At 46.3% G+C, this 26,420-nt stretch overlaps 1 protein-coding gene across 2 annotated transcripts in view; it reads left to right on the top strand.

The window, feature by feature from the left end:
• Nucleotides 1–19,871, top strand: part of UTP15 (UTP15 small subunit processome component) — a 28,345-nt gene extending 8,474 nt beyond the window's left edge. For both annotated transcript variants that reach the window (XM_077287724.1, XM_077287731.1), the window contains exons 6-13: nucleotides 341–466; nucleotides 4,108–4,243; nucleotides 12,607–12,691; nucleotides 13,998–14,150; nucleotides 14,265–14,366; nucleotides 15,743–15,864; nucleotides 17,528–17,586; nucleotides 19,406–19,871. In XM_077287724.1, coding sequence (XP_077143839.1) covers nucleotides 341–466; nucleotides 4,108–4,243; nucleotides 12,607–12,691; nucleotides 13,998–14,150; nucleotides 14,265–14,366; nucleotides 15,743–15,864; nucleotides 17,528–17,586; nucleotides 19,406–19,638 — 1,016 coding nt within the window. In that variant the 3' untranslated portion in view covers nucleotides 19,639–19,871. The remainder of the gene's footprint in view (nucleotides 1–340; nucleotides 467–4,107; nucleotides 4,244–12,606; nucleotides 12,692–13,997; nucleotides 14,151–14,264; nucleotides 14,367–15,742; nucleotides 15,865–17,527; nucleotides 17,587–19,405) is intronic.
• Nucleotides 19,872–26,420: the final 6,549 nt, after the last annotated feature.

The following is a 26,420-nucleotide window of genomic DNA, read 5'->3' as shown; positions in this document are numbered from 1 at the left end:
AATATTGAAACCTGTCCCATGGCCACAGTATAGGAATAACAAGTGAGACCACCCTGGTGAGACGGGAGCAGAAGAATCAGTCAGCCGCATCATGTACACAATAAACATACTGATTGTAGCGGACCCCATACACTACATACATGGGTGTAACCCATACAGATCAATGACCTGAGGAAAGGAGAAATGGAGACGTTAGATCTTGTTCTCCTGGGGGATCTGCCTTTTGCAGAGGTGACTGCTGTGGCTTCTTTCTCTTTGCATGATACAAGTGTGTGTATAATTCCATATAGATGCAGACTTATTTCCTACTACTGTTATATCTGCTGTTATTATTTCCCAGGGTCCTATGATCACACTGTAAAGGTTTTTGATGCTCGAACAGAAAAGAGCGTGATGACCATGGAACATGAACAACCAGTGGAGAACGTCCTGCTCTTCCCATCTGGGGGGCTTCTTGTCTCTGCAGGTATGCCAAAAAGCCCGGCTGTTATTTGTGAATAGTCCTGTTCTATTTCTCATTCCACTTGTAGCCCAGTGACTAACAGCCAGCGACTAATGCTGTATGCCTTTCTGGCCATAATATGTTTAGTCAAGTGCTATGATTTTATGTATAGCAAGTACATCGTATTTTGTAGACAAATAGGGAAGCCTTGAAATTGTAGATCGCACAAGACCAAAAATTAAATATAGCTATAACATAAATGGAGTATTAGTTATCAGTTATCATTTTGTTGATGTACTTCATGAAGAGCTGCTGTGCTCCCTATCACCAGGTGGTGCCAGAACTGCAGCCGGGCCCATGCCCTTAGATTTGAGTTGCATGGCACGTCTGCACGTAGGCATGAATGCCTGTTTGTAGAGGGAATAAGTGTACAGAGGGATGAAAGCTGTGGCCCCTTAATTTTTGGAATTGGTGCATGCTCCAAGGGTCCGATCCCCAGCAGATCATTAGGTGATGGGCATGAGCAAGTGATATGCTGTTACAGAGATAAAATGCACCTTAAAGGCTGTGGGTATCTGTGACATGGAAAAATGATTTTTACAAATGTTAGTTGTTACCCTTAGTTCATTCATAATCAGACAAGTTTCAGATTTTTTCTTATGAGTGTTTTTCCTCAGTAATTTAGGCTGGATGTGAAGTCTGTGTGTGTCCAGGATGCATATGTGAGCACTAGTGATGAGCGAGTATACTCGTTGCTCGAGGGTCCTCCGAGTATTTGTTAGTGTTCGGAGATTTAGTTTTCATCGCCTCAGCTGAATGATTTTCAGCTACTAGCCTGCTCGATTACATGTGGGGATTCCCTAGCAACCAGGCAACCCCCACATGTACTCAGCCTGGCTAGCAGCTGTAAATCATTCAGCTGGGGTGATGAAAACTAAATCTCCGAACACTAACAAACACTCGGAGAACCCCCGAGCAACGAGTATACTCGCTCATCACTAGTCAGCATATCTATAGAACTGTGCTTGTATTATCTTTATGTACTCTCCTTCTTTTCTTTATCCTGGCTTCTCTGCCCTCCCTGGGTCTGTAGATGCTTTCACCTCTCTGCATGCAATGGAGATCTGTGCAGAAGCGTCAAGAGCAGGAGGGCTGGCAGATTTGTAACGTTTTCCTGATCACTGAGCTAGATACGAACTTAGACATTACGCAGTAGCACAATGGTAAAAACATTTTAAGGAAGAATGTTTATAAAGTTGCTTAACTGTGTATTTGGGCAACAAATGAACCATAAAAAACCTTTTGCTATAGTATATATAGTCTTTAAAGGGCTTGTCCACTACTCAGACAATCCCTCAATTGCTATATTCCCTCATCTAAAATAAAAACGGTCTGTACTCGCCTCCAGTGTCAGCGCCATTCCAGCAACATCAGTGCCAAGTCTCTGGGAGTCGTGTGACGTCATGTCACGTAAACCCTGCAGACAATCAACAGCCTCTTCACTCTCACCTCGGGTGGGCGAAACTGGCACATGGAAGAAGTGAGAGCTGCTGCTGTTCTCTGACTTTCTCCAAATGTCAGTTAGGGCCGAAGTCAGTGAGAGTGAAGCGGCTGTTGATTGTCTCCCTGCGGGCTCACGTGACATAACGGCACAGGAGGCGAGTGCAGGCTGTGTTCATTGTAGACCGTGGGACTAAATAACATATGGAGGGCACCATCTAAAGGACTAACAGTCCAGCAAAGAGGGATCAATCCCACAGCGTACAAAAAACAATCATGAATACTCAAAGAAAAAAGGCGTACACTAAAAGGGAGATCACCAGAATATATAAACCAATAAACTTTATTATAAAGTGCACACAGACCTACAACATTTATAAAAACATTTAAAAACAGAATTGCAAAATATACTCTGTATGATGTAAGCAACCCCTCCCCCCCCTCCTATTATTGAATATTAGAAAAACGTATGCTCCAACAGTATTATAACGTACCCGTCCTACAGATGCAGCTAGTCAGGTAGGCACCTATATAATGAAGGGTGTCAATCTATCTCAGTAAAGAGGAGTCGACCATGAGCATGTAAATGTACATATAATACACTACACGTCCAAGTGCCAATCAGGCAAACAAACTATGTTAAAGCAAATTACTATTGAGCATGACCAATGCACAACCAGATGGACGGAAAAAAGATAATGAAGAAATACATTACTCAATGCGGCAAAAAGCTGCAGATGGTCACGTAGTCCTGTATAGCATGGCTGGAGCAAGCAATATGATCCAAAAGAGAGGGGAGGGGAGCCGAAGCCCAACGCGTATCGCCACACGAAGGTGGCTTCGTCAGGAGCAGAGTAAGTATGTCTGAGGCGCACAGTAACCGTCTATATATACATAAATGGAAGTACATACCGAAGTCAGCTGGGATTGTGACAGCTGTGAGAGGATAGGAACAACCGGAAGTAACAAGCGCCGAACGCGTCACTGAGACACAGTGCGCAAGTGCCAGACACACAGGAGGCCAGCACTACTGCGCACGCGTTATGGAAGGTGAACTAATGAACGGAAAAATTTGCGACTGCGCAGGTACAAACCCCAGAGAGATGGCCATGCTAATAGCCGTGAGACTGACAAATCAGAATATCAAAATGCGCAAGCGCCAGATGTGTCGCAGTGCGCAGGCGCCGAGTATAAGCACAAGTAGACACAGTGCGCATGCGCTATAGAAAAAAACCATACGAGCAAAGGAGTCAGGGCATAAAAAGAGTATTTGTCTTTTGTACAAGCACAGGAAACACTCGGGAGCCAAATGAATAGACATGCAAGACGGCCAATACAGAAGACTCCCTCAGAATCGGTCATTATATATACGCGATGCAATATAGCCTGCACTGGTTAAACAGTGAAAAAATAACGGTAATGATGGAACTAAGGCTGCTGTGGATCCCAATACGCGGGCGCCAAGCAAACAACCAGACAAAGTATATTCGTACGCTCAACCGAAAATGAGAGATCAAGCATTGTAATAGCAAAAACCCACATGCCTGTCTGAGGCTCTCAAGAAAAATAGAAACCATAGCTAAATAAAATGACGCACCAGTTCCAGTCATAATAAAGCCTCACACCATTATGATATAATTAATGATATATTTTTCTAATATTCAATAATAGGAGGGGGGGGAGGGGTTGCTTACATCATACAGAGTATATTTTGCAATTCTGTTTTTAAATGTTTTTATAAATGTTGTAGGTCTGTGTGCACTTTATAATAAAGTTTATTGGTTTATATATTCTGGTGATCTCCCTTTTAGTGTACGCCTTTTTCCTTTGAGTATTCATTGTAGACCGTGGGACATAACGAAGGGGTTCTCCGAGTAGTGGACAACCTCTTTAAAGGCTTCTGAGAAAAATGGAGCACCAGAGAGAGGGTAATCATGTAAAACTTTGCATATTAGACAGAATATGTACATGGGGTCTTTGGATCGTTCTCTTTAGCCCCAGCACCACATGGTGACGCATTGCGCAGATTGAGAGAATCCTTGATTTTGCAGTGTAGTACCCTGGCACATCATGCTGAATTATAACCAACTTTAAGGGTTAAACACGACTGCAATATATGGTGTTTAATTGCTGACATTTTGCTCCTTTATCCTTTTCTTCTTTAGGTGGTCGATATGTGAAAGTGTGGGACCTGCTGAAGGGTGGGCAGTTATTGGTGTCATTAAGAAATCATCACAAAACAGTGACCAGTCTGTGCCTCAGTAGCTCCGGTCAGAGGCTGCTGTCTGCATCGCTGGACAGGTAGGTCTCATAGTAAACGGTATGGATGAAGCGGTTCTACGGACACAAGACGTGACTTCTGCGAGGAGTCAGTGCACACGCACGCCGGCCCGATCCTACTGCCATAGGATAAGACAGAATAAAAGCACATGCAGAGCTCCAGCTGCTGAAATAACTCCTGCAAATAGATAATGTTGTGTGCTTGTAGATTTGTAGATTTTTTTTTATTTTTGACATGGAGCTATGACATACACTTTGTCCTGAATTAAAGGGAGTCTGTCGGTACAAAATGACTGTTCAAATTGTGTCCAAACCCATTGCAGATATTATTTACTCAGATGTGGTAATGAAGTGCTCAGTGCACTCTGGTCATGGCCACGGAGTTCAGTGCATCTTCCCATTCATTTGGTTTTTATCTATTTCTTTCCTCCTCTGACGCCTATAAAGCCACAGCTGTCAATCAAGGAAGGGCAGGGCTGAGATTGAAGGAAAATAAGTACCGTATATACTCGAGTATAAGCCGACCCGAGTATAAGCCGACACCCTTAATTTTGCCACAAAACACTGGGAAAACTTGAGTATAAGCCTTGGGTGGGAAATGCAGCAGCTACTGGTCAATTTAAAAAAATAATAATAGATACCAATAAAAGTAAAATTGATTGAGACATCAGTAGGTTAAATGTTTTTGAATATCCATATTGAATCAGGATCCCCATATAATGCTCCATAAAGTTCATGATGGCCCCATAAGATGCTCCATATTAAAATATGCCCCATACAATGCTGCACAAAGGTTCATGATGGCCCCATAAGATGCTCCATAGAATAATATGTCCTATATGCTGCTGTGATTAAAAAAAATAAAGAAATTACATACTCCCCTCTCATCGCTGGTCCTGAGCAGGCGGAGACACCGGCGCGCTATGAGGGCTAGGTGCCGGAGTTGCTGCTGGCTCAGGCCCCCGACACTTGCGATATTCACCTGTCCCCGTTCCACCGCCGCGTGCCGCTGTGTCTTCTGGCTCTCTGCAGTGACTGTTCAGGCAGAGGGCGCGCACTAAACATGTCATCACACCCTCTGACTTGAACGTCACAGCCTGAGGATGCCGAAGACACAGCACGGCCGTGGAACGGGGACAGGTGAATATTGCATGGCTCACCCCCTCCTGACGTGGTCTCTGCAAGTCCCTGCTTCTCCGATGGTCTCCGGCGCGGGCCGGCAGCTTGTTTCTGTGTTCGTCGGTCACGTGGTACCTCATTAAAGTAATGAATATGCTCTCCACGCCTGTGGGAGTGGAGTCGTGTCCATATTCATTACTTTAATGAGCGGTACCACGTGATCGCTGAACACAGGAAGAGCTGCAGGTACTGGAGACCATCTGAGAAGCAGGGACGTGCAGAGACTCGTCAAGTGGGGGTGAGTATGATGTGACAGCTGCTTCTCCTGCCGACCCCCTGGGACAATGACTCGAGTATCAGCCGAGAGGCACTTTCAGCCTAAAAAAAATGGGCTGAAAGTGCTCGAGTATATATGGTAGGTGGGAACATGAAGTTGAACTGTGTGGCCATGCCCAGAGTTCACAGAGCTCCTAATTAGCATGTTTGAATTTAAAGGCTATCTCTGCCAAATCCACTAATGATTTAGACACTAAAGGTATGATTTATGTTAGGGCTATGTCCCCTACAAGGTGCCGTGCTTAGTTTGAACAGTCATTTTGTGTTGATAGACTTCCTTTAAATTTCTTAAATTAATTTTTAAGTTCTGAAAAGATTGTAAATATTAAAGTAATTAATGAGATTCCTTTTCATGAACAAAGGTTTTACATTGAAAGTCTGACCTTGAGATAGGCCATCGATGTTTGATACCCGTGTTTGGCAGCTGTAGCCTGGGGGCACATGCTTCAATTTAACTAGCGGGGTCCTGAGGTTTAACTATCAATTAAAAATCACCGAAAATCTCTTTAGTCCTAATTTGTTTATATTTTTGATTTTTGTGGTGGCGGGATTAGGGCACGAACATAAAACACATTTCACATGTTACACACCTTGTGTCCTGACCGGTGGTACAAGGGGACACATGACTGCCTGGCTGTGATAGGTTTTCCTATACTTACTTGGCGCATAGACACAGAACTAGAAAAAAAACCTTTGCAAGTATTTCTGCTAGAGGTTCATCCCAGTGACATTTGTAACCTAAAGCCGCCGGCCATATATGTGAGTTACACTTTATATACAGGATAAAAGGATAGGAGAATATGTTGCTATGTGGAGTTGCTTTTATGATCAGTTAGGACATAGTTTTGCCCTTACATGATCCTAGTAACCTGCATAATTTGTACCTGGTGGATTTTGGTTTAACACATGTGAATTACACTGTAGCTGTTGGACAAACATATGTGGACAGACAAGATCATAGGAAGCTGAATAAAATTATTCCTTGATATCTGCGAACCGATGTCTTATTCCAGAGAAATCCACATTTTTCTTATATGTAAATTAGCTGTTATGATTTATGGGCCGGACCTAGATCTGCCTGAGAATCTGCCTCCGGAGCCTATTTTACATAAAAAGGGTGTCACCAGTGTGAGACACATAATGACTGACAGTTTGCTCTCCTGATTTACATGTCTCACACTGGTAAGGCCCCCTTTCATAGAAAATAATCTGTGGAGGCAGAATCTCATACAGATCGGAACAGCTCATTTACATATGAAAAATGTGGATTTCTCCTACGCCTCATTGGGGGACACAGACCGTGGGGTGTTATGCTGCTTGCCACTAGGAGGACACTAAGTGATACAAAGAAAGTTAGCTCCTCCCCTGCAGTATACACCCTCCTGCTGGCCCTCAGCTAACCAGTTCTTGCTTAGTGTCTGTAGGAGGCACTTGGGTCTGTTTTCAGACCCCAACTTATTTTAATTTTTATTTTTTATTCAACGGAGTGAAGGGGGCGACGGATCCTTTTTTATGGGACCCGCTCTCCCCCGAACCAGCAACAGGCGAGCACGGCGAGTATACCTCCCCGTCCCTCTCCTGCGACGCGGGAGCACGCCAAATTTTACTCGGGCAACGGGTTTCCATCTTTGGTCCCGATTTCCCTTCCCCTTGCAAGACGGCGAGCACATAGAGCCTGCTCTAATGTTCCTCTCCGGTGGCCCGACATACAAGGCCCACATCACATGGCGTTGCATACTTGCGGCAGAGCCCAAAGGGATTGCAGATGAGGATGGAGCGCGCAGGGACAGGGGGACCTGCATTACCGGACTGTGAGTACATCAGGAGTTCCCCTCCTGCGCTCCGGATCGCTTTGCGGCCGCGCCACCTCACACCGCCGGGCAGGCCGGAAATTTAGTCCCCGGCTTTTCAGCCGGAGTAGGCCGCAGTGGCCTCTATGGGGTAAGCGCCGGCGGTACTTTCGGCAGAGCCCCTGGGGACAGGCGCCGGCGGTCGGGAACTGCGGCGGTTAGCGTCGCTCCGTTGCGGCCGCCGCGCATCCCCAGGCAGGCTGGAAATTTAGTACCCGGCTTTTCAGCTGGAGTAGGCCGCAGTGGGCAGATCCCTCCCACGGCCGTAACTCCGCCCCCTATATCGGCGCTTCTCGTCTGGGACGAGAGGCGCCCTGCAGATCTCGGGGGCCATGCTTCCTCACGCTGCCTGCCTGGAAGATGCGGTCTTGGGGGTGCCACTGGCCGGTACGCCAGCGGCAATCATCCGGCGCGCGGCCCGCCGACGCGCTCCACCGGCAGGCTCCATAAATTTAGTCCCCGGCTTTTGCAGCCGGACTAGGCCGCAGTGAAATACCTTTCAGGAGCGGAGGTGCTTTCATGGTCCCGATGGGCTGAACTTCGTGGAAGAAGCCCCCCTCCATGGTCCGGGCAGCCTCCACCACTGTGAAAGTGGACAAGGAGGCGGACGGTTCCTCTCCACCTCCCTAACAAAGGGATGATGGATTGAGGTTTATCTCTCTACCCCTGCACCGTCCACGCTGCAATACCCGACATCCGCGGCGGCTCCATGCCGGGACGCGCACCGTTGGTAAGTGGATCCTGCCAGCAATGGGCTTCTGCAGCGGGATATTGACAGGCAGTCTCAGACTTCCCTGTGACCACCTCCCTGAGGTATCGCTCCAGCCGGCTAACAAATTTAGCTCCCGGCTTCGGCCGATGTGTAGTCCGCACCTCCAGAAGCGCACTGTGTCGCCTCAAGGCGGCTTAGCCTTTTTTCCTGGCGCTTAGCGCCTGACGCGGAAGCGCTCAATTTTCTCGAGCAACGGGTGACCTCCCCTGACTCTTACGCTGACGCCGGCTGCAGAAATTTACGCCCCGGCTGGGGCCTATCATGGAAGTTTCGAGGCTCCGCCCACGTCGTGCCTGTAGCTCCGTCCCCTAAATTGGCGCTTCTCGCTCGCTGCGAGATTTTACCTAAACCCGCATGACCAGTATTCCCGGTCTTAAAGTCACACGACCAGTATTCTCTGGTCTTAAAGGCACGTGACCAGTATTCCCTGGTCTTAAAGGCACGTGACCAGTATTCCCTGGTCTTAAAGGCACGTGACCAGTATTCCCTGGTCTTAAAGGCGCGTGACCAGTATTCCCTGGTCTTAAGGGCGCGTGACCAGAATTCCCGGGTTTTAAAGGCACACGTCCAGTTTTCCCTGGTCTTAAAGGCACGCGACCAGTATTCCCTGGTCTTAATGGCGCACTACCAGTATTCCCTGGTCTTAAAGGCACACGACCAGCATTCTCTGGTCTTAAAGCCACACGACCAGTAATCCCTGGTCTTAAAGGCACACGACCAGTATTCCCTGGTCTTAAAGGCACACGACCAGTATTCCCTGGTCTTAAAGGCACACGACCAGTATTCCCTGGTCTTAAAGGCACACGACCAGTATTCCCTGGTCTTAAAGGCACACGACCAGTTTTCCCTGGTCTTAAAGGCACACGACCAGTTTTCCCTGGTCTTGAGGGCACCATGACCAATCCGAAACTGGTCATAATTGAGGAGCCCTCTGCCGCCGAGCCCAGTTTATCCCAGTGTAACTAGTTCCCTCAGCCTAAACTCCCTCGTAGAGCTTTTGCCATCCAGTCCGGATATGCAATTCACTGGACAGAAGCCTCTACGCGGGACGCTATGCCTGGTCTGATTTTTAAGGGCAACAGGCACTTTAATGGGCGCCGGTCTCCCCACACCATCAACAGACGGGCACTCGAAGGTCCAGGCCTAACGCCAGACAGCCTGTCCTGTCCACCCGGAGACCTGAACTCTGTGGATGTACAGAGGCATCCTTTTTTTTCGGGCGTCTGAGCACCCCCCTCTGCATCACCACTATTTAACAGAAGATGCAAGTAGGCGAATTTCCCTCTCCACTTCCTTGTTAAGAGGATGGTGGATCGAGGCTCCTAATTTTTAACTCTGCAATGACCTGCTGGAAGCATTCTGCCACTCGGCAGATTAACCGGGTACAATCTCCTGTGGGTTACCTACCAGTATCCCTGCCCGATATGTCCTTAATTAAAAATGCCACGATCTGTCAAATAGCACATCTGGTTTGTTCCGTTTGGCAACTACAGGTCCAGCCCTTTAACCTCCCTATCCGCCGCATGGATGCTAGAGCAACGGTCTCCTGCTTAGAGCCCTTAACTACTTTGATTCACACCAGTATCCCTTTCCTGAAGACAGTTCAGCTGGTCAATCATATTCTTGAGCGGGAGACTAACGAACAATCGTACGTTTCCGCAGCCCCGACCAACAGTGAAAGGGTTGTCCAGGACAGTCTAGATCTAAGGGATCTTGGTTACTAAAAGGTGGAACGATAAGTAGGACCGATTCCGGACCTCAAACTTCTAACAATCTTTTCACAAGGTTCTTCTTCTTCTTCGAATGGAGTCTCATCCGCTCAGCCATTACTTCAACAAAAAAGGTGCAGTTTCGGGCATCCATCGACATTCGGGATGCCTAACCTCTTCAAAAATTCCTTTGCTTTTTCCATTCGTGAATAGCATTTAAGTCACGACTTTGTTCTTCGGCCTTGCTACCGCATCCAGGGTGTTCGCAAGGGTCATGGTGGCTGTCATCTTGCACCTAGAGGCGTGGTCGTCCTATCCTGTTTGACCGACTGTTTACCCACCCTTGCAGGACTACGCTAAGTCGTCTATATCTCTTGCGATACCCTCTCACCTGGGCTGGTGGCTAGACTTAGACAACTCCTCATTTCCAGCCCAGCAGATATCCTTTTTGAGGATGATCCAGTATTCCTCCAGAAGGGTGGTAAATCTCCCTCCGGACAAGGTCATGGTTTTTCAACGGGAGCTCGCGCTCTTGCTCACTCATCCCCTCATTTCATTCGATTTGCTGGGAGGGTTCCAAAAAAAAAAACGGAGACGACAATGGAAACAGTTTCCTTTGCTCCGTTAGTTTTCAGCAAGTCAAGCAGCCTTTCAGACGATAGTCTCTGAGTTCCTTCTTCATCCGGAGTTTTTTCTCCCGGTTCCATGGTTACTAGTAACTTCCAATGCCAGTCCTCTTCTCCCGATCATTGCTCTGGAGATCTCAAGGGTAGTCCTATAGTAGGTCCACTCCTTATGGCGGGTCAACCCATCCGAATTCAATTGGACAACGCCACGGCCGTGTCATACGTCAATCATCTAGCGAGTACCCACGTTCAAGCACCATGGCCAAAGTACCTCACATGGGCCGAGATCTATCACTCGGTGATATTGGCAGTTCATATCCCAGAAGTAGAACTCTGGGCTGCGAACATATTTAGTCGTCAGGGTTTCACCTCAAGTGAGTGGGAACTTCACCGGAAGTATTCCATCAGACCCGCCTTCACTGGAGCTCTACAGTTGTAGCTCGGATAGCGTCCTGACTGATCGCCGGCGTACTGGAGTTGGTTGTTCGGCCTCGAGATCCAGGAGCCTTCGCACTGCATGCTCCGGTTATTCCGTGGTACCAGTTTCCACTTCCTAAAACTTTTCAGAAGCAGAAAGGGCCCCAGTGATCCTCGGACATCCGTACTGACCACGTCAGTTCACTTGCGGAGCTGGTAGCTTTCTGTATTTCTGCAACAAAACTGCAAGTAGGGACCACCTCGCAGGATGTTTTTCACATGTAATTCTTCCCTATTGCATACCGTTAGATCATTGGGATCTATTCTATTAGGGAAGGTTGCCCCCTTTTCTCTCGGCTATATCCTCATCCTGACGAGTCTTCGGTGCTAACGGGTCTTTTCAGACTTTTTTCTCTTATTTCCTTCAAGGCAAGGTTGTCCTCAAGCCTTCCCTGTCCCTAGTTACCAAGGTGGTATTGTATTACTACTGTCATGAGGGCATAGTTCCTCCCTCATCTCTTTTGGCACCACTCCACAAAATGGAATGAGGTCCCCATATTCCGGACAGAGCAAGTGCTCTGAGTAGGTATGTCTTGAGGACGGCGTCCTTCCGAAGGTTGGACACTGTATCTTGGGTTTCCTACCGGTAAGAGGAAGGCTTCCTGACTTTTACAGGAAGGGTTTGGCCGTCTCCATCGGCCATTTAGCCTGGTGTATTCTTTCACCATCCAGTAGTCCTTCCGTGTTAGATGACAGCCTATCTCCCCGTCTATCGTGGGTTCCAGGCACCAGGCGTCAACAAGACACGCCTGCACGTTTGCGGATTCGTCCAGTCCGCATGCATTCTTGAAGCATTATAATTCCCAGACTTCCACAGATGTGACTCTGGGCAGGCGGACTCTGCAGGCCGCGGTGGCGCACTTGTAAGTAGCGGTTACACAGAGCCTGATCTGATGTTGTCCCCACCCAGGGACTGCTTTGGTACGTCCCACGGTCTGTGTCCCCCAATGAGGCGTAGGAGAAAAGGAGATTTTTGTTTACTTACCGTAAAATCTTTTTCTCCGAGCCAATCATTGGGGGACACAGCTCCCACCCTAGTATTGGCTTATGCTTGTTTTTACAATCCGATATGCTATACTCTCATATATGATATGACATGCTGTAAGCTAATATGTTGTTACTGATCTCCTACTGCTTTTTGCACCGAACTGGTTAGCTGAGGGCCAGCAGGAGGGTGTATACTGCAGGGGAGGAGCTAACTTTCTTTGTATCACTTAGTGTCCTCCTAGTGGCAAGCAGCATAACACCCACGGTCTGTGTCCCCCAATGATTGGCTCGGAGAAAAAGATTTTACGGTAAGTAAACAAAAATCTCCTTTTCTCTGGAATAAGACATCGGATCACAGATATCAAGTTGTCATTCATATAGACGGCTTAGGAGGGACGATCCTACTGACAGATTTTCCTTACTCACCTTTCTTAGTGTTTTGGAGGGTAATAATTTTGTCTCTAACTATTTACTACACAGTAATCTGATTTCAGTCCTTTTTCCTCAGGCATGTGAAGGTCTACAGCACAATGAACTACAAAGTTGTACATAGTTTTGACTATGCAGCTTCAATCTTAAGCTTGGCATTGGCTGTAAGTATGACGTCTACACTAATATCTCATATTAGGGTCTCTCTTTAGAAACTACAAGTGGCTGTGGAATCTGCTTGTCCATAATTGATAAGATGATGTTAAAGCCATAGTATGGAAACTCTTTTACAGTCACAACATTTTGTAGAGGTGACTTACAGGCTTATTCTAGGTAGTGGCTATACATATTCCAAGTTCTGCAGTGAGCCAGGGAAGGGGATAGGTATGACTCATAAAGTCCCATGGCTTCCAGTACCATCTATACAATCCGATCTACCTCTGTGCTGTCCAGAATCCCAGAGTGTCAATTGGCCATATCCGTCTTATTATGCTACCCTAAAGCTCAATGTGGACAAAACTGAACCCATCATCTTTCATCCATCTCTCCTGACCTCTCTGCTCGATCTGTATATCACCACAAATGACATCAGGCTTTCCCCTGTACCGGAAGTCTGCTTCCTCTGAGGTACCCTTGACTCTGCCCTGTCTTTCGAATCTCACATCCAAGGTCTTACTGCCGCCTCCAACTCAAAAATATTTCCAGAATTCGCCCTTACCTCAACCCTGAATCTACTAAAATGTTAGTGTATGTCCTCAACATCTCCCGCATAGACTACTGCAATATCGTTTTCTTGATGCCTCCCTGCTAACACTCTCCCACCTCTATAGTCCGTCATTAACACCGCTGCCTGACTAATCCACACATCTCCACACTACACCTCCGCTTCTCCCCTCTGCAAATCTCTTCCTTTGTTCCTAATTCTTCAACATATCCTGTTCAAACTACTAACATTGACCTACAAAGCCACCCATAACCTGTCTCCTCCATATATCTCCGAACTAATCTCCCAATATCTTCCTACGCGTAATCTCGGTCCTCTGAAGACTTCCTTCTCTCCTCCACACCTCTTCTTTCCTCACCCAATCGCCTCCAAGACTTCTCCCAAGTGTCCCCCATCCTCTGGAATTCTGTGCCCCAGCACATCTATCCGCCATCCTTCAGATGGAACTTGAAAACCGACCTCTCTAAGAAAGCTTCCAGCCTGCTGTCACCTCACCAACCTACTGTCTCCTTCCCCATTACACTGTAGACTGTAAGCCCGCAAGGGCTGGGCCATCTCCATTCTGTACCAGTCTGTCAGTGTTAGTTTGTTCTCTTTATTTTATACTTCTGTCTTCTATGTATCCCCTTCTCATGTACAGCTTGCTGGAATCCTTGGTGCTCTAAAAGTAAAAAATGTTAGTAGTACATATGTAGAAGTAATGCTTAATGTCACAATGTAACGGTATTAACGAATGCGTTTTTCAGCCCGATGATGAGATGATCGTGGTGGGAATGACCAATGGCGTTTTGAATGTAAAACATCGAAAGCCAGAAGAAAAGAAATCACATGAACCGGCACGAAGGAAACATCCAAGTTACCGAATGTTTGTGAAAGGGAAGGACTACATGCCTAAACAGGTAAAGTGGCCGAAGATCCTGCAGGATAGGGAGACGGTGGCGTAAGGCTGTGTGCAGAAATGCGTTTAGTTTGAGATTTAATACAATTTTCTTGATTTTCTGTCTTTGGCACAGGATGACTTCATTGTCAGCAAACCAGTAAGACAGCACTTGAGGAAATACGACAAGTTGCTCAGAGGTTTCCAGGTGTCTGCAGCTCTGGATGCTGCATTAGAGGTAAGAAAGCAGCTGGTAATGGGAATATACAGGGAGATTCACTCCACAGAGGCCCCGAATATTCGGTAGCAATTCCCATTAGGATGATGCAGTCTGAACCAAAACATTACACTACAAACAATGACGTATGTGGAATTTATTGCATTACATGTGATGCTGGAAGTTATCTCCATTTTCTGCCAGATACATTTTAGTGTGAAGCTCCATGTTCCTGAATGTATCGGCAAGAATATTGGGGGGGGGGGAAATAGCAGCAATGTCACATTGGATGTTTCCCCTAAAATCTTCCTCAGTGCAAGTCTTGTTCCAATAGACTGTTCATTTGTGCATACCCTAAAGGGAGAAGTCTGGTGTCAGATCCGGCGACCATGGTGGCCAAAGCTATTTTGAAATGACTCTGTTGCCAAAACATGACTCAGTTTCTCCCTTTCCAATGTGTGACCCTTTCCTCCGTCTTTCCATTAACTCACGATAATTCTGGAAATTCACAAACTGTTAGAAAAATGTTGAGATACTCATTGGTGTTCACAGTGGTGTCAAATAAAACTGGGCCTATGATTCGCAACACATCACTCCGGCTTTTTGATCATGGAGTGAGTGGTTGTCCAGCTGATTGCTCCAATTCGATGGCTTCCTGGCTTGTTTGAAGTTCCATATACTGAGGAGCGCATTGTTTCGCTCAAATTGCCTCTTCCTAGCAAAAGTTATTACAGAATTTTTGGAGCCTCGTTCTAGTGAATCTCCCTGTATGTCTGTGTACAGTGCAGTCACATCTTTGGGTGTGTATTTCGGGCCTTCATTGCTTTCTGGACTGCTATCATTTACTATATATTTTATTTCTTGTCCTCTTTGTCTCTTGGATGAGATTTGAATGTGCAGAATACTGGATAATTGGTGTTCATTATTCCCACACTGCCCTGCGTCACTGATGCCCAACTGGTGCCACCATGAGTTAGTGTGACCTGCGCAGCCGAAGCCCCGTCAGACGGCTACTTAATTTGGATGCCCTACCCTGGAGTGTGTTGTGTTACCCTGTGTCGAGCATATGGTGGCATCAACCAGCAGAAAGACAGCGCCTTAGTGATCTTGTGGGCATTTCAGCTCTGCCATTACAGGCACTGGCGTTGTCGTGTGCTGGCAGCTGTGTGTGGTAGTAAAGCTCGGTCTCATTCCCTCTTCCATGCTCCTCAGTCCTGTCTTTCTGCTCACCAGTGACTTGTTGGCTGTGGCACTTGCTGCCATTACATCTGATGCAGTCACATAGCTGATGTGGACAAGATCACTGTTACATTGTACCGCAGGGTCCTGTTCACACAATGTCTCTTTGAAGTCTCCCATTTCTTATTCCATGACTTATTTGTCTTTAACTTACTTAGGCCAGAAGCCCAGAAGTGATTGTTGCCGTGATGAATGAAATTGAACGAAGAGGAACTCTTAAAAATGCCCTAGCAGGGAGGGATGAGAAACAGCTCTGCCAAATACTCACCTTCCTCATAAAGTAAGTAGAAAACCATAAATATTAATGGAGTTGTGCAGCAGAAGAAAAACATGGCCGCTTTCATTCAGAAACCATGTCCACAGGTCGTGTGTAGAAGAGAATAATGGTGTGCACTCAGGTCAAAAAAATGGAGGTGCTGGTAAGACGGACCCTGTGGCCCAAAGAGTCATATACCAAAAAATTACCGCTCACTCAGAGTTGATATGATGCAAAAGTGTTCAACAAGTTTATTCTCATAACAAGAAATGTTGCCACAAGGTAATATGAGCAGTACGAGTAGAAAGAACCCAACGTTTCGTCCCACCAGGGTCTTATTCATGGGGTTACTTGGTTTCCGGATGTGTACAGATAAGTGGCAAAGAAAGAAGGCTGGAGGACAATCCCTCTATTGTACAGCCTGTTTTAGTGTATGGCGTTGAGAGGAAGTAGAGCTCCTGATTAGTACTGGACATCCAGGCGGGGTAGCCGTATCGTCCGTAATGGGCCTGTAGTGTCTTGGATACCATATCGAAGCGGCGCTCCTGTGCCTAGTTTGATGAGGGGAGATGGCGGGTTTATGTGCCGCCTGGGGTACCGTTGTATCAGAGGTGCTGGGCCTGCGGTATACTGGATATCCTGTGAGAGCGGCACAGCCGTGCCAAACTTGATATGGTGTGCTGGAATGAAGGGGGGTGCCGGTTTGTGTGCCCCCAAGAATATCGCTATGCCAGGAGTGCTGCACCTGCGGATTGCTGGGTACCCTGTAAGAGCGACGCTCCCGTGCCCTGCTCAATGTCACATCATATTCTTGGGGGCAAACAAACCCGCCACCCTCCTTCATTCCAGCACACCATATCAAGCTTGGCACGGCTGTGCCGCTCTCGCAGGATATCCAGTATACCGCAGGCCCAGCACCTCTGATACAACGGTACCCCAGGCGGCACATAAACCCGCCATCTCCCCACATCAAACTAGGCACAGGAGCGCCGCTTCTATATGGTATCCAAGACACTACAAGCCCATTACGGACGATACGGCTACCCCGCCTTTATGTCCAGTACTAATCAGGAGCTTTACTTCCTCTCAACGCCGTACACTAAGTGACAGGCTCCGCAATAGAGGGATTGTCCTCCAGCCTTCTTTCTTTGCCACTTATCTGTACACATCCTTAAACCAAGTAACCCCATGAATAAGACGCTGGTGGGTCGAAGCTTTGGGTTCTTTCTACTCGTACTGTTCATATTACCTTATGGCAACATTTCTTGTTATGACAATAAACTTGTTGAACACTTTTGCATCATATCAACTCTGAGTGTGCGGTAATTTTTTGACACAGGTCGTGTGTGGCATTGACACTATCGCAGCTCAGCCCCATTCAGTTCAGTGGAGCTCAGGTGTGATGCCAGCTACAACCCAGAGACATGTGCGGCCATCTTTTCTAATCAAAGACAACTCCCTTAAATCTTCACATCTGCCTAGAAAATCGTGTGCTGCCAAAATGGCTCTTCGCTCCTTTCTGCAATAAGGGAGCACTGTCAGATCTTTCACAATGAGATCGTGGCTTAGTATACATATCATGCGTAGATGATCTTTTATTAGCACGGATTTTAAAGTGATAGGTTCTCTGCAGAAAATGTCAGTATCATTAATCACTTTTTTTTTTTTTTTTTTTTTTTTATAACAGGCACATAGTAGATCCTCGATTTTCATCAATCTTGTTAAATGTGTCAGAGAAAGTAATTGGTAAGTAAGACAAAGGGGCTCTCTTGTAACTCCATTTACCGGCACCAGTTAAACTGTAATTGGTCTTCCCCACCCTCTAAATACCTGTTTGCTTGTCCTACAGCTCATGTTTGTTAGGCTACAATTATTCTCTTTCTATAAAAGAAGAAATCTTGTACAGTGACTTAAAAGGTGTGGACAACTTTGACTTAAAAAAAAAAAAAAAACATATATTTTACATACGTTAGTCATTACTTGTAGTTAATAAAAACACCCACAAAGAAGCTCGGCTAGAAGCATAATAGGGGTATAAGCATAATTAAAAACATATCTGAACTAATAAGAAAACACAAGTACCGCATGGAGAAACATGCAGAGAGGTAACTGGTCACCAGTAATAAGATGAAAAAAAAAATAAAATTACAAAAGACCATAATTGGAATAAAAAAAGCTGAGAAAGACAATATCAGTAATAATGACGGTCAGATCTTGCATAGAGAATAGAAGTACAAAAGCATACTAAGCAAATCAAGCACACGGATAAGGTGTATAAGAAGCACAGCAAACCTGCTATAAGGAAAGCCAGGTAACAAGGCGCCACACCGTGCTCGACGCGCGTTTGTGCTTCACTCCTGCTTTTGTACTTGTATTCTCTATGGAAGTTCTGATACTCATTACTTGATTTTTTTCTATTGATCTTAGGATTTTTGGGGGTGTTTTTCATTAGTTTTGCATAGATCTTTTTTTCTTGGACGTATTGGTGTGTGTTCTTTAGTTAATAAAATTGTCCTAAATTGGTCTTCCATTTTCATTTGTTTTGAGACCCCCTGATTATAGTTTCTGAGTTTCCTCTTGATATGAGTGTATCTTCCAGGAATATAGGCTGGATGTGAGGTCTGTGTGAATGCTTGGGTGCTGCTTTCTTCATAAACGCATAAATCAGCCCAACTTCTGTCTTGCACTTATTTGTTCTTCTCGTTTGTTCTTCCTCATCTTTAGCCTGTTTTCTCCACACTCGCTGTGCCTGGAAGTCTTTTCTCTGATCTGACCACAACCCTCATTCTGCAACTATTTTTAAGATCTGGTTCACACGTCCTTGAAATTAGGACCATGCTAGGTTAGGAAGACCCAACCACCAGTTCTTCTGACCAAAGCTAATTGCCTCTTAAGCATATGAGGCTGTTAATTCAGAAGTCCCGGCGGTTGGGCCATGTTCTTCTATCTGAGCACTTGGCCTAATGCAGAGTCAATTGGAGAGAGCCAACAGGAGCTCTGACAGATCTGTAACATTTTTGCAGGTCACTCAGCTAGATAAAGGACTTACAGACACTGCAGCAGCAAAATGGTAGAATGTTTTTAATGAAAACCGTTTAGTAAGTTTCTTAACTTTTGCATTTAGGAAGCAATATAACAATAAAGAAAAATTTTGGGGGGGAAGGCATACATAGTAGTGATGACAAACTTGTTCCGAAATTGTGTTATCTGAGCATGCTTGGGTACTAACTGAGTGACATTTGGTGTGCTCAAATAATATGTTTGTGTCCCTGCCGCTGTATGTGTTGCGAAGACATGCAGCTGTGGGGGCTTGAACATAGTATTCAGGTGTGCCGGAGTCACTCGGTTAGCACACAAGCATGCTCGGATAACACCTTATTGGAGCACTTTCGCTCAGCGCTATTGTCTATACTTAGGATTGGCCATGAATGTGAGTTCCTGGAAGGCAGTGGTAGTCTTCTGATTCTGAGGCAGATGTGTCTTTACGGCTGGGTTGGCACTGTTAGGTTTTGGGGCTTTTCTTGAATGTGTGTTCAGTGCCCAAACATTTTCTTTTTCTTTTCAGACATTTATTCTTCCATTATAAACCAGTCATCTGTAGTGGATAAATTATTTCTGAAGCTTCAAGACACACTAGAAAAAGAAGTAAATTATCAAGAAGAGCTCCTAGAAGTTTTGGGGATGATGGACACTCTCTTTGCTACTATGGCAAGCAAAATAACAACCATCTCCACAGAGACCAAACCAAGAAGTATTTCAGATGAAAAGAACTTGATTGCTGTAAAACCCTCGTTATGATCCAGCCATTACCAGGGGACAGATTTTTTTTATACCACTTTTAATATATTTTATATGGGATGGATTGATGTAAAGCAAATGTAAGCATTTTAGATCCCATGTACAGTTTCATCATTCTGAAGGTTGAGCAGTCACCGCCTTTTAAAGAAAAAGTTTGAGGCGACTTCGTTTTTACTTGGACTTTGTCAGATGGCATCATTGTAAGTTAATACAGTTAAAAGTCCTTCATCTTCCTGTCTGTTGTTTTGGGTGTCATGTTGCTGGTTTGTCTCATTTGCTGTTGCAATGAGCCTAGTATTGTCATATGATGTCTAGATTAGAGGTAGGCTGGCACTGCCACATGACTGAGTTCCTTCGGCCATTTTTGTAGTGTAGTGAGTACGATATAATACCTGCCTTTCCGCAGTTTGAGGTGATATCGACAAATAAGTTCCTGTTAGAGATGAGAGAATCGATTCACGGGACCCTGGTCCAGCGGCCTCTTCTGTGATCTGTGGCCACTGAATTGCTTTCTATGTCCCGGAATCATCGGCACTTATAGACCCGGCAGAACATAATCTTTATGGCACAACGTTGTACTAGACCTACAGTTCAGAAGAGGCTCATGTCTCCCTGTCCACAGCTGCCATGGACTACTTATGTGGCCTCTGGACCACTATCCTGCAAATAGATTTGCTGATCTCTATTGCCTGTTTGTTTGTTCATGGGACACAAGATGCAAGATCGAAATCTGCTGAATGCTGCACTCGGATACAGAGCATTTGGTCTGATCATGAAAATAGTGACCTATAGGTTTTAAGGTTGACGGTAGACTTAAGTCCATCAAGTTCAACCTATCGCCTAATATGTTGATCCAGAGGAAGGCAAAAACCCCATGGGGAAGATGCTAATGGTTTCATATTTAGGGATAAAGTCAATTCCGTCTCCACATAAGAAAGACATCCAAGCTCTTTTTGAATTTTAGTGGTAAATCAACCATTATTTCTTCAGCAAGGTAGGACTGTAGTTAAATCATAAAATATAACTTTTAATAAATATTACTATAAAAAAGCCCCAGGCTCATAAAACAACATGAATCACAACATACAAATACATATGCTGGCTGCAACAACCAATGAGCTATATATGATAATGCTCCAAAAAACCAGCACGGTGGGAACACACCACCACCTTGTTCATAGAGACTGACAATGTGCAAGAGGTATCTTATCTCCTAGACCTCCTATATAAAACATGTCATCAAAAAATTAATAAATTAAACTCAAGGGGAGTATTTAATTGCTGTCAGTAATCAGAACAATCTCACCCAAGAAGAAGGTTGCTTCACGAAAAGGCTGTGGTCAGGAAATCCATATATGTAAGGTGGCACTCTGCGTGCCCGTTCCAAACCTCACTCGTGTGGATCCCGCCACCTGCTTATTCTTCCCTCATTCAGAGTTTCTCCCACAATTCTTGTGCGCCATCGTATGCAAATTTGCTCCTGGGCTGGTGGGAGGAGACAATTGTCTTCGGGGATCTATATGACGTGGAGTGCTCAAAAATAATGTTTTGGGCACGTTATATAGACGATGTCCTGTTAGTTTGGAATGGGGAGATCTCGGAGCTGAAAAATTTCGTAACTAAATTGAATGTAAACCCTTTGGGCTTGAGATTCACTTTTGAATATCACAGAGAAAAACTTTCTTTTTTGGACATTCTGATTCAAAAGACCCCTGATGGCCATGTGGATACTAAAACATACCGAAAACCTACCTCTACGAATGCCCTTTTGAGGTGGGAGAGTCACCATCCCCACCCGTTGAAAAAGGGTATCCCTAAAGGGCAGTACATGAGGATTCGTCGTAACTGTTCTTCAGAGTCTGATTATCAGGAACAGGCAACTGACCTTCGTCAGCGTTTTCAAAACAGAGGCTATCCTGATGGTGTCCTTCGGAAAGCCTATAGGGAAACAAGGGGTTTAAGTAGAACTGCCTTGTTAAATCCACCCCCACGAGAAGGGGAATCTGCCATGAGTCGGTTTATCACCACTTTTAACTCAGGAGCAGACCAAGTGAGATCAATCCTGGACAGACATTGGTCGATATTAAGGATGGACGATGACATTGGGGACCTGGTGGGACCTCATCCCTTGATCACCTTTCAAAAAGGTAGATCAATAGGAGACAGAATTGTACATAGCCACTTTTCCCCTCCAAAAAATGAAATATGGTTGACTAATAAGTCTAAAGGCTGCTACCGTTGTAGCGGATGTGTGGGCTGTCCGGTGATGGAAACAGGCCTGGTCTTTAAAAGTAATGTCACCAAACGAGAATACAAGATCCGTCACTTCATTAATTGTCGGTCTAAGGGGGTAGTTTATAAGGCAACTTGCCCGTGTGGCATGGAATATGTCGGAAAGACCATCCGAGAGTTTAGGAGAAGAGTGGGTGAACATCTGAGGGACATTGCTTTGAAGAGAGATACACCACTGGCTAGGCATATGACCACTGCACACAACGGAGATGTATCGGGCCTGAAGTTCATGGGGATTGATAGAGTAGTGGCACCGGTAAGGGGTGGTGATTGGGACAGGAGGATACTGCAATGCGAGACGAAGTGGATATTTCGTCTTAAAACACAACAACCACTGGGCCTCAATGAGATCCTAACCTTTGCATGTTTTTTATGAATGCACATATGTAATAAGCATTGACAGTGGTCCTTCTGTAGTCTCTCCCAATAACCTCCCCCTTTTCTATCTTTACTATCTGATATTTGTAGTTCCTTGTTCGGGCACTTAGTTAGTTCATTATTAAAATTAGGGATTGTGAGGGCTTTATAGGGATAGCCGCCGCGGAGTGGGGGCGCCGACTCTCGTACTTAGGGTGCCAACCCCCACTGGCTAGGCAGGCATGATTTGTAGGGCCCTTTTAGGGAAAATAGTTGGCCCGTGCCCCACTAGGTCTCCAATGATCATCTAATGATGGTTTAACTGACTCCTGTGATATAAATAATGGTTTTTCTAATTATGGTCTAACTGATTTAACTGACTCCTAATGATGGTGTAACTGACTCCTGTGATATAAATAATGTTTTTTCTAATGGTGACTTCTCTGGGGTGGGAATATAAGATTTTCCAGGTCACCACCTGACAGCACCATGGAGGACGTCCTTCTTATCCGCAGTGGGACAGGAAACCACGAGAGTTCAAAAGGACCCTCCCCCTTCCACCCTTCGGTGTTTTTCCTGTCCCACTGTGGATGGGAACGACGAGAGTCCCGTCAGTTCCGTGCAGACAGCGTGGATCGGGGGGGCTCGGCCTCTTCCTTCCCGCTGGAAGAGTCTGTCAGGCTGATACCCGTACTATAGGGTCACTCAGCTTTAACCGGTGTAGCGCTGCTCCTGGTTTATGGGTCGCTTCCCCCCTAGGGGGGCTCTCGACCCTGGACGCAAGACCCACGATGTACCTGCAGGAGGGCGCCTCTGCGGGATGGAGTCCTGATCAAGCGCTTCGGGGGTATGACAGGTCATCCTGGAGAGCGGGAATCGACGTGACGGTAGGGGAGCGCAGCACTTCGGAGATCGCGCTCCTGCACGAGTCACTTCCGGTTCACGGCTGCTGCGCGCGTCACTTCCGGGTCGCGGCCGGCAGCATGGGTTCGGCGTCTTTCATCTCCTTCTATCCTGAAGCGAGGGAGGTCCGGAACATGGCGGCGGCGGTATAAAGGTATGTGTGGGCTGGGGTGGCTGGTCGAGCGATAATGGAGGATAATCCAAAGCTTGATACGCAGCAGGAGCCCCAGGCGCATGTAAGTCCCAGGCCCTGCTCCCCATAAAGGAAGCCATATAGGAACTACCCCTTTTATACATATTATATATTATATATTATAGGCCTCTGCGGTTAGGAGATCTGGGAAAGGCAAGAAATGTCCCCTCTGTGCCGTAAAACTGAAAGACTCCTGGCAGAAATCCTTATGCGAGTCGTGCACCAGTCGTATCTTGGGGGAAGAGCAGGCCGCTCTGATGACGAATATGAGGACCATAATCAGAGAAGAAGTGCAGGCTTCAATATCCGGCCTTTCACTTCCCCAGCCCATGCAGTCTGACCCCCAGGATTCCCAGAGATCCAGGAAAAGGCAGAGAGAGTCTGATCTGTCGTCCGTGGACAGCTCTTTCGATTCCGACCTAGAGGAGGAAGAATTGAGCAGAGATCCCCCAGAGAAGGGGAAAAGATATCTTTTTTCATCTAATGACATTGAGGAACTGTTGGGTGCTGTTAGACAGACGATGCAGATTGAAGAACCCACATCTACCCGTTCAGTGCAGGACGAGATGTTCGGGGGGCTGCGCTCTCATACCTCGAAGGTCTTTCCTGTCAATGCTCACATTCGCTCTATGATTATAGAGGAATGGGAGGAGGCAGAAAAGAAATTGTCAATTCCGAAAGACTTCAGACTCCGCCTCCCTTTCAATCATGAAGATGTCAAGGACTGGGAGGATATCCCAAAGATTGACATTCCTCTGGCAAAGGTTTCCAAGAGAACCGCCATTCCATTCGAGGACTCCTCTAATTTAAAGGAGCCGATGGATCGAAAAGCGGATGGACTCTTAAAAAGGTCCTGGGAGAGTTCGGCAGCAGTAATCCGCACGAACATAGCGGCCACGTCGGTAGCACGGGCAATGCATTTGTGGGTGGACGACTTGAAGGATCAGTTATCGTCCAAAACCCCTAGAGAAACCATTATTAATGCAATTCCTCTGTTAAAGCTTGCAACCGGTTTTTTAGCGGATGCTACAGCAGAATCGGTTAGGTTTACAGCCAGGGGTCAGTCTTTGTCGAATGCTGCTAGACGTGCTATTTGGTTGAAAAATTGGTCAGGCGACGTTCATTCTAAGAACAAGCTGTGTGCCATCCCGTTCTTAGGGGGAAGGGTCTTCGGACCTATCCTTGACGACATCCTGGAAAAAGCCTCTGACGAAAAAAAGGGGTTTCCAGAGGAAAAAAAGAGAAAATACCAGCCCTTTCGCAGACCCTATTACGGTCAGAGGTCAGACTACAGGGGTAAGGGCAAGCAGGGGAGGTGGAGCTACCAAAAAGGGGGAGACAGAGACAGGAACAGGAACAGAGATTCAGGTCCCTCGACTTCCAGAACAGAATTTCGGAAGAAATGACGCCATCAGGATAGGAGGGCGACTGTTGGGCTTTCGGGTACCTTGGGAGAAGATTACCAAAAGTCCTTGGGTCCGCCAGATCATTTCTCGGGGGTACAAGATAGAGTTCAGCTCTCTTCCCCCAGAAAAATACTTCGTGTCCAACGTACATCTCTCTTCCGTCTCCCCTATGTGGTCGGACATTCAGGATCTTCTGCAGATGGCAGCAATATCCCCAGTCCCTCAGGGAGAAATAGGAAGGGGTCATTATTCAGGCCTCTTCTCTATAAAAAAGCCCTCCGGAGAATCCAGAACCATAATAAACCTCAAACCCCTAAACAAGTTTTTGGTGTACAAGAGGTTCAAAATGGAATCCATTCGTTCCACAATTCCCCTCTTAGGCAAAGACATGGTAATGTGCACCTTAGACCTAAAGAGTGCATATTACCATGTTCCAATTTACAGAGATCACCAAAGATATCTCAGATTTGCGGTAGAGAAAGACGGAAGGATCTATCATTACCAGTTTTGCTGCCTTCCCTTTGGGTTAGCAACAGCTCCCAGGGTCTTTACAAAAATCATTGTAGAGATAGTGGCTTATCTGAGAAATCAGAATGTCACGATAGTACCCTATATAGACGATTTCCTTCTGGCAGCAGATTCTGTGGGGCAGCTCAAGATCGACTGTCAGTTGGTGATCTCCACTCTGCAGAATTTAGGCTGGGTGGTAAACTGGTCAAAATCCCACCTAACCCCCAGGTCGAGAATAAAATTTCTAGGTGTTATCCTAGACTCAAAAGCCAGAGTGTCTTTTCTTCCAGACAAGAAGCGGGTCGACATTATAAGAAAAATTCTCCATTTTTCAAAAAGCCGAGTGTCCATCAGAGACGCAATGAAGATCCTTGGAATGATGACGGCCTGCATTCCTTGCGTCAATTGGAGCCAATTTCATTCTCGTCACCTACAGAGAGCAGTCCTCACTTCCTGGGACAGAAGACAGACGTCTCTGGACAGGGAGTTCCGTCTTTCCCAGCAGGTCAGAAGATCTCTCCGATGGTGGACGGTCCCCGAAAACCTACAGGTGGGGGTACCATGGATCCTCTCCCCAGCTATCACTGTGACCACAGACGCAAGTCAACAGGGATGGGGTGGTCATGTCCTAGGAAGATTTTATCAAGGACAGTGGAGCCCAGAGGAAAGGATGAATTCCTCAAACCACAGAGAACTCCACGCGGTCTGGAAGGTCCTCCATTCAGCCCAACATCTGCTAGAGAACAAACACCTGAAGATCTTCTCGGACAATACAACGACGGTAGCCTTCCTACGTCATCAGGGAGGTCCGAGGCATCTAAGATTACAGCATCTTGCAGATCGAATATTCAGGTGGGCGGAGGGAAGTGTCCTCTCGATCTCAGCAGTTCACCTAGAAGGATCAAGGAACGAAGTGGCGGATTTTTTGAGCAGAAGAAAGCTTTCAGCCATAGAATGGGAACTGAACAACGAGGTTTTCATCGATCTATGCCAGCGATGGGGAACCCCAGAGGTGGATTTATTCGCCACCAGGGAGAACGCAAAGGTCAGAACCTTCTACTCTCTAAACCCTCGAGAAGATCCGACAGGAGTGGATGCACTCTCCCAGTCATGGAGCAGGG

The sequence above is a fragment of the Ranitomeya variabilis genome, chromosome 1, assembly GCF_051348905.1.
Source record: "Ranitomeya variabilis isolate aRanVar5 chromosome 1, aRanVar5.hap1, whole genome shotgun sequence".
NCBI classification, from domain to species: domain Eukaryota; kingdom Metazoa; phylum Chordata; class Amphibia; order Anura; family Dendrobatidae; genus Ranitomeya; species Ranitomeya variabilis.
Note: the sequence above shows the minus strand (reverse complement) of the source record. Positions and strands in the feature narration are given on the sequence as shown.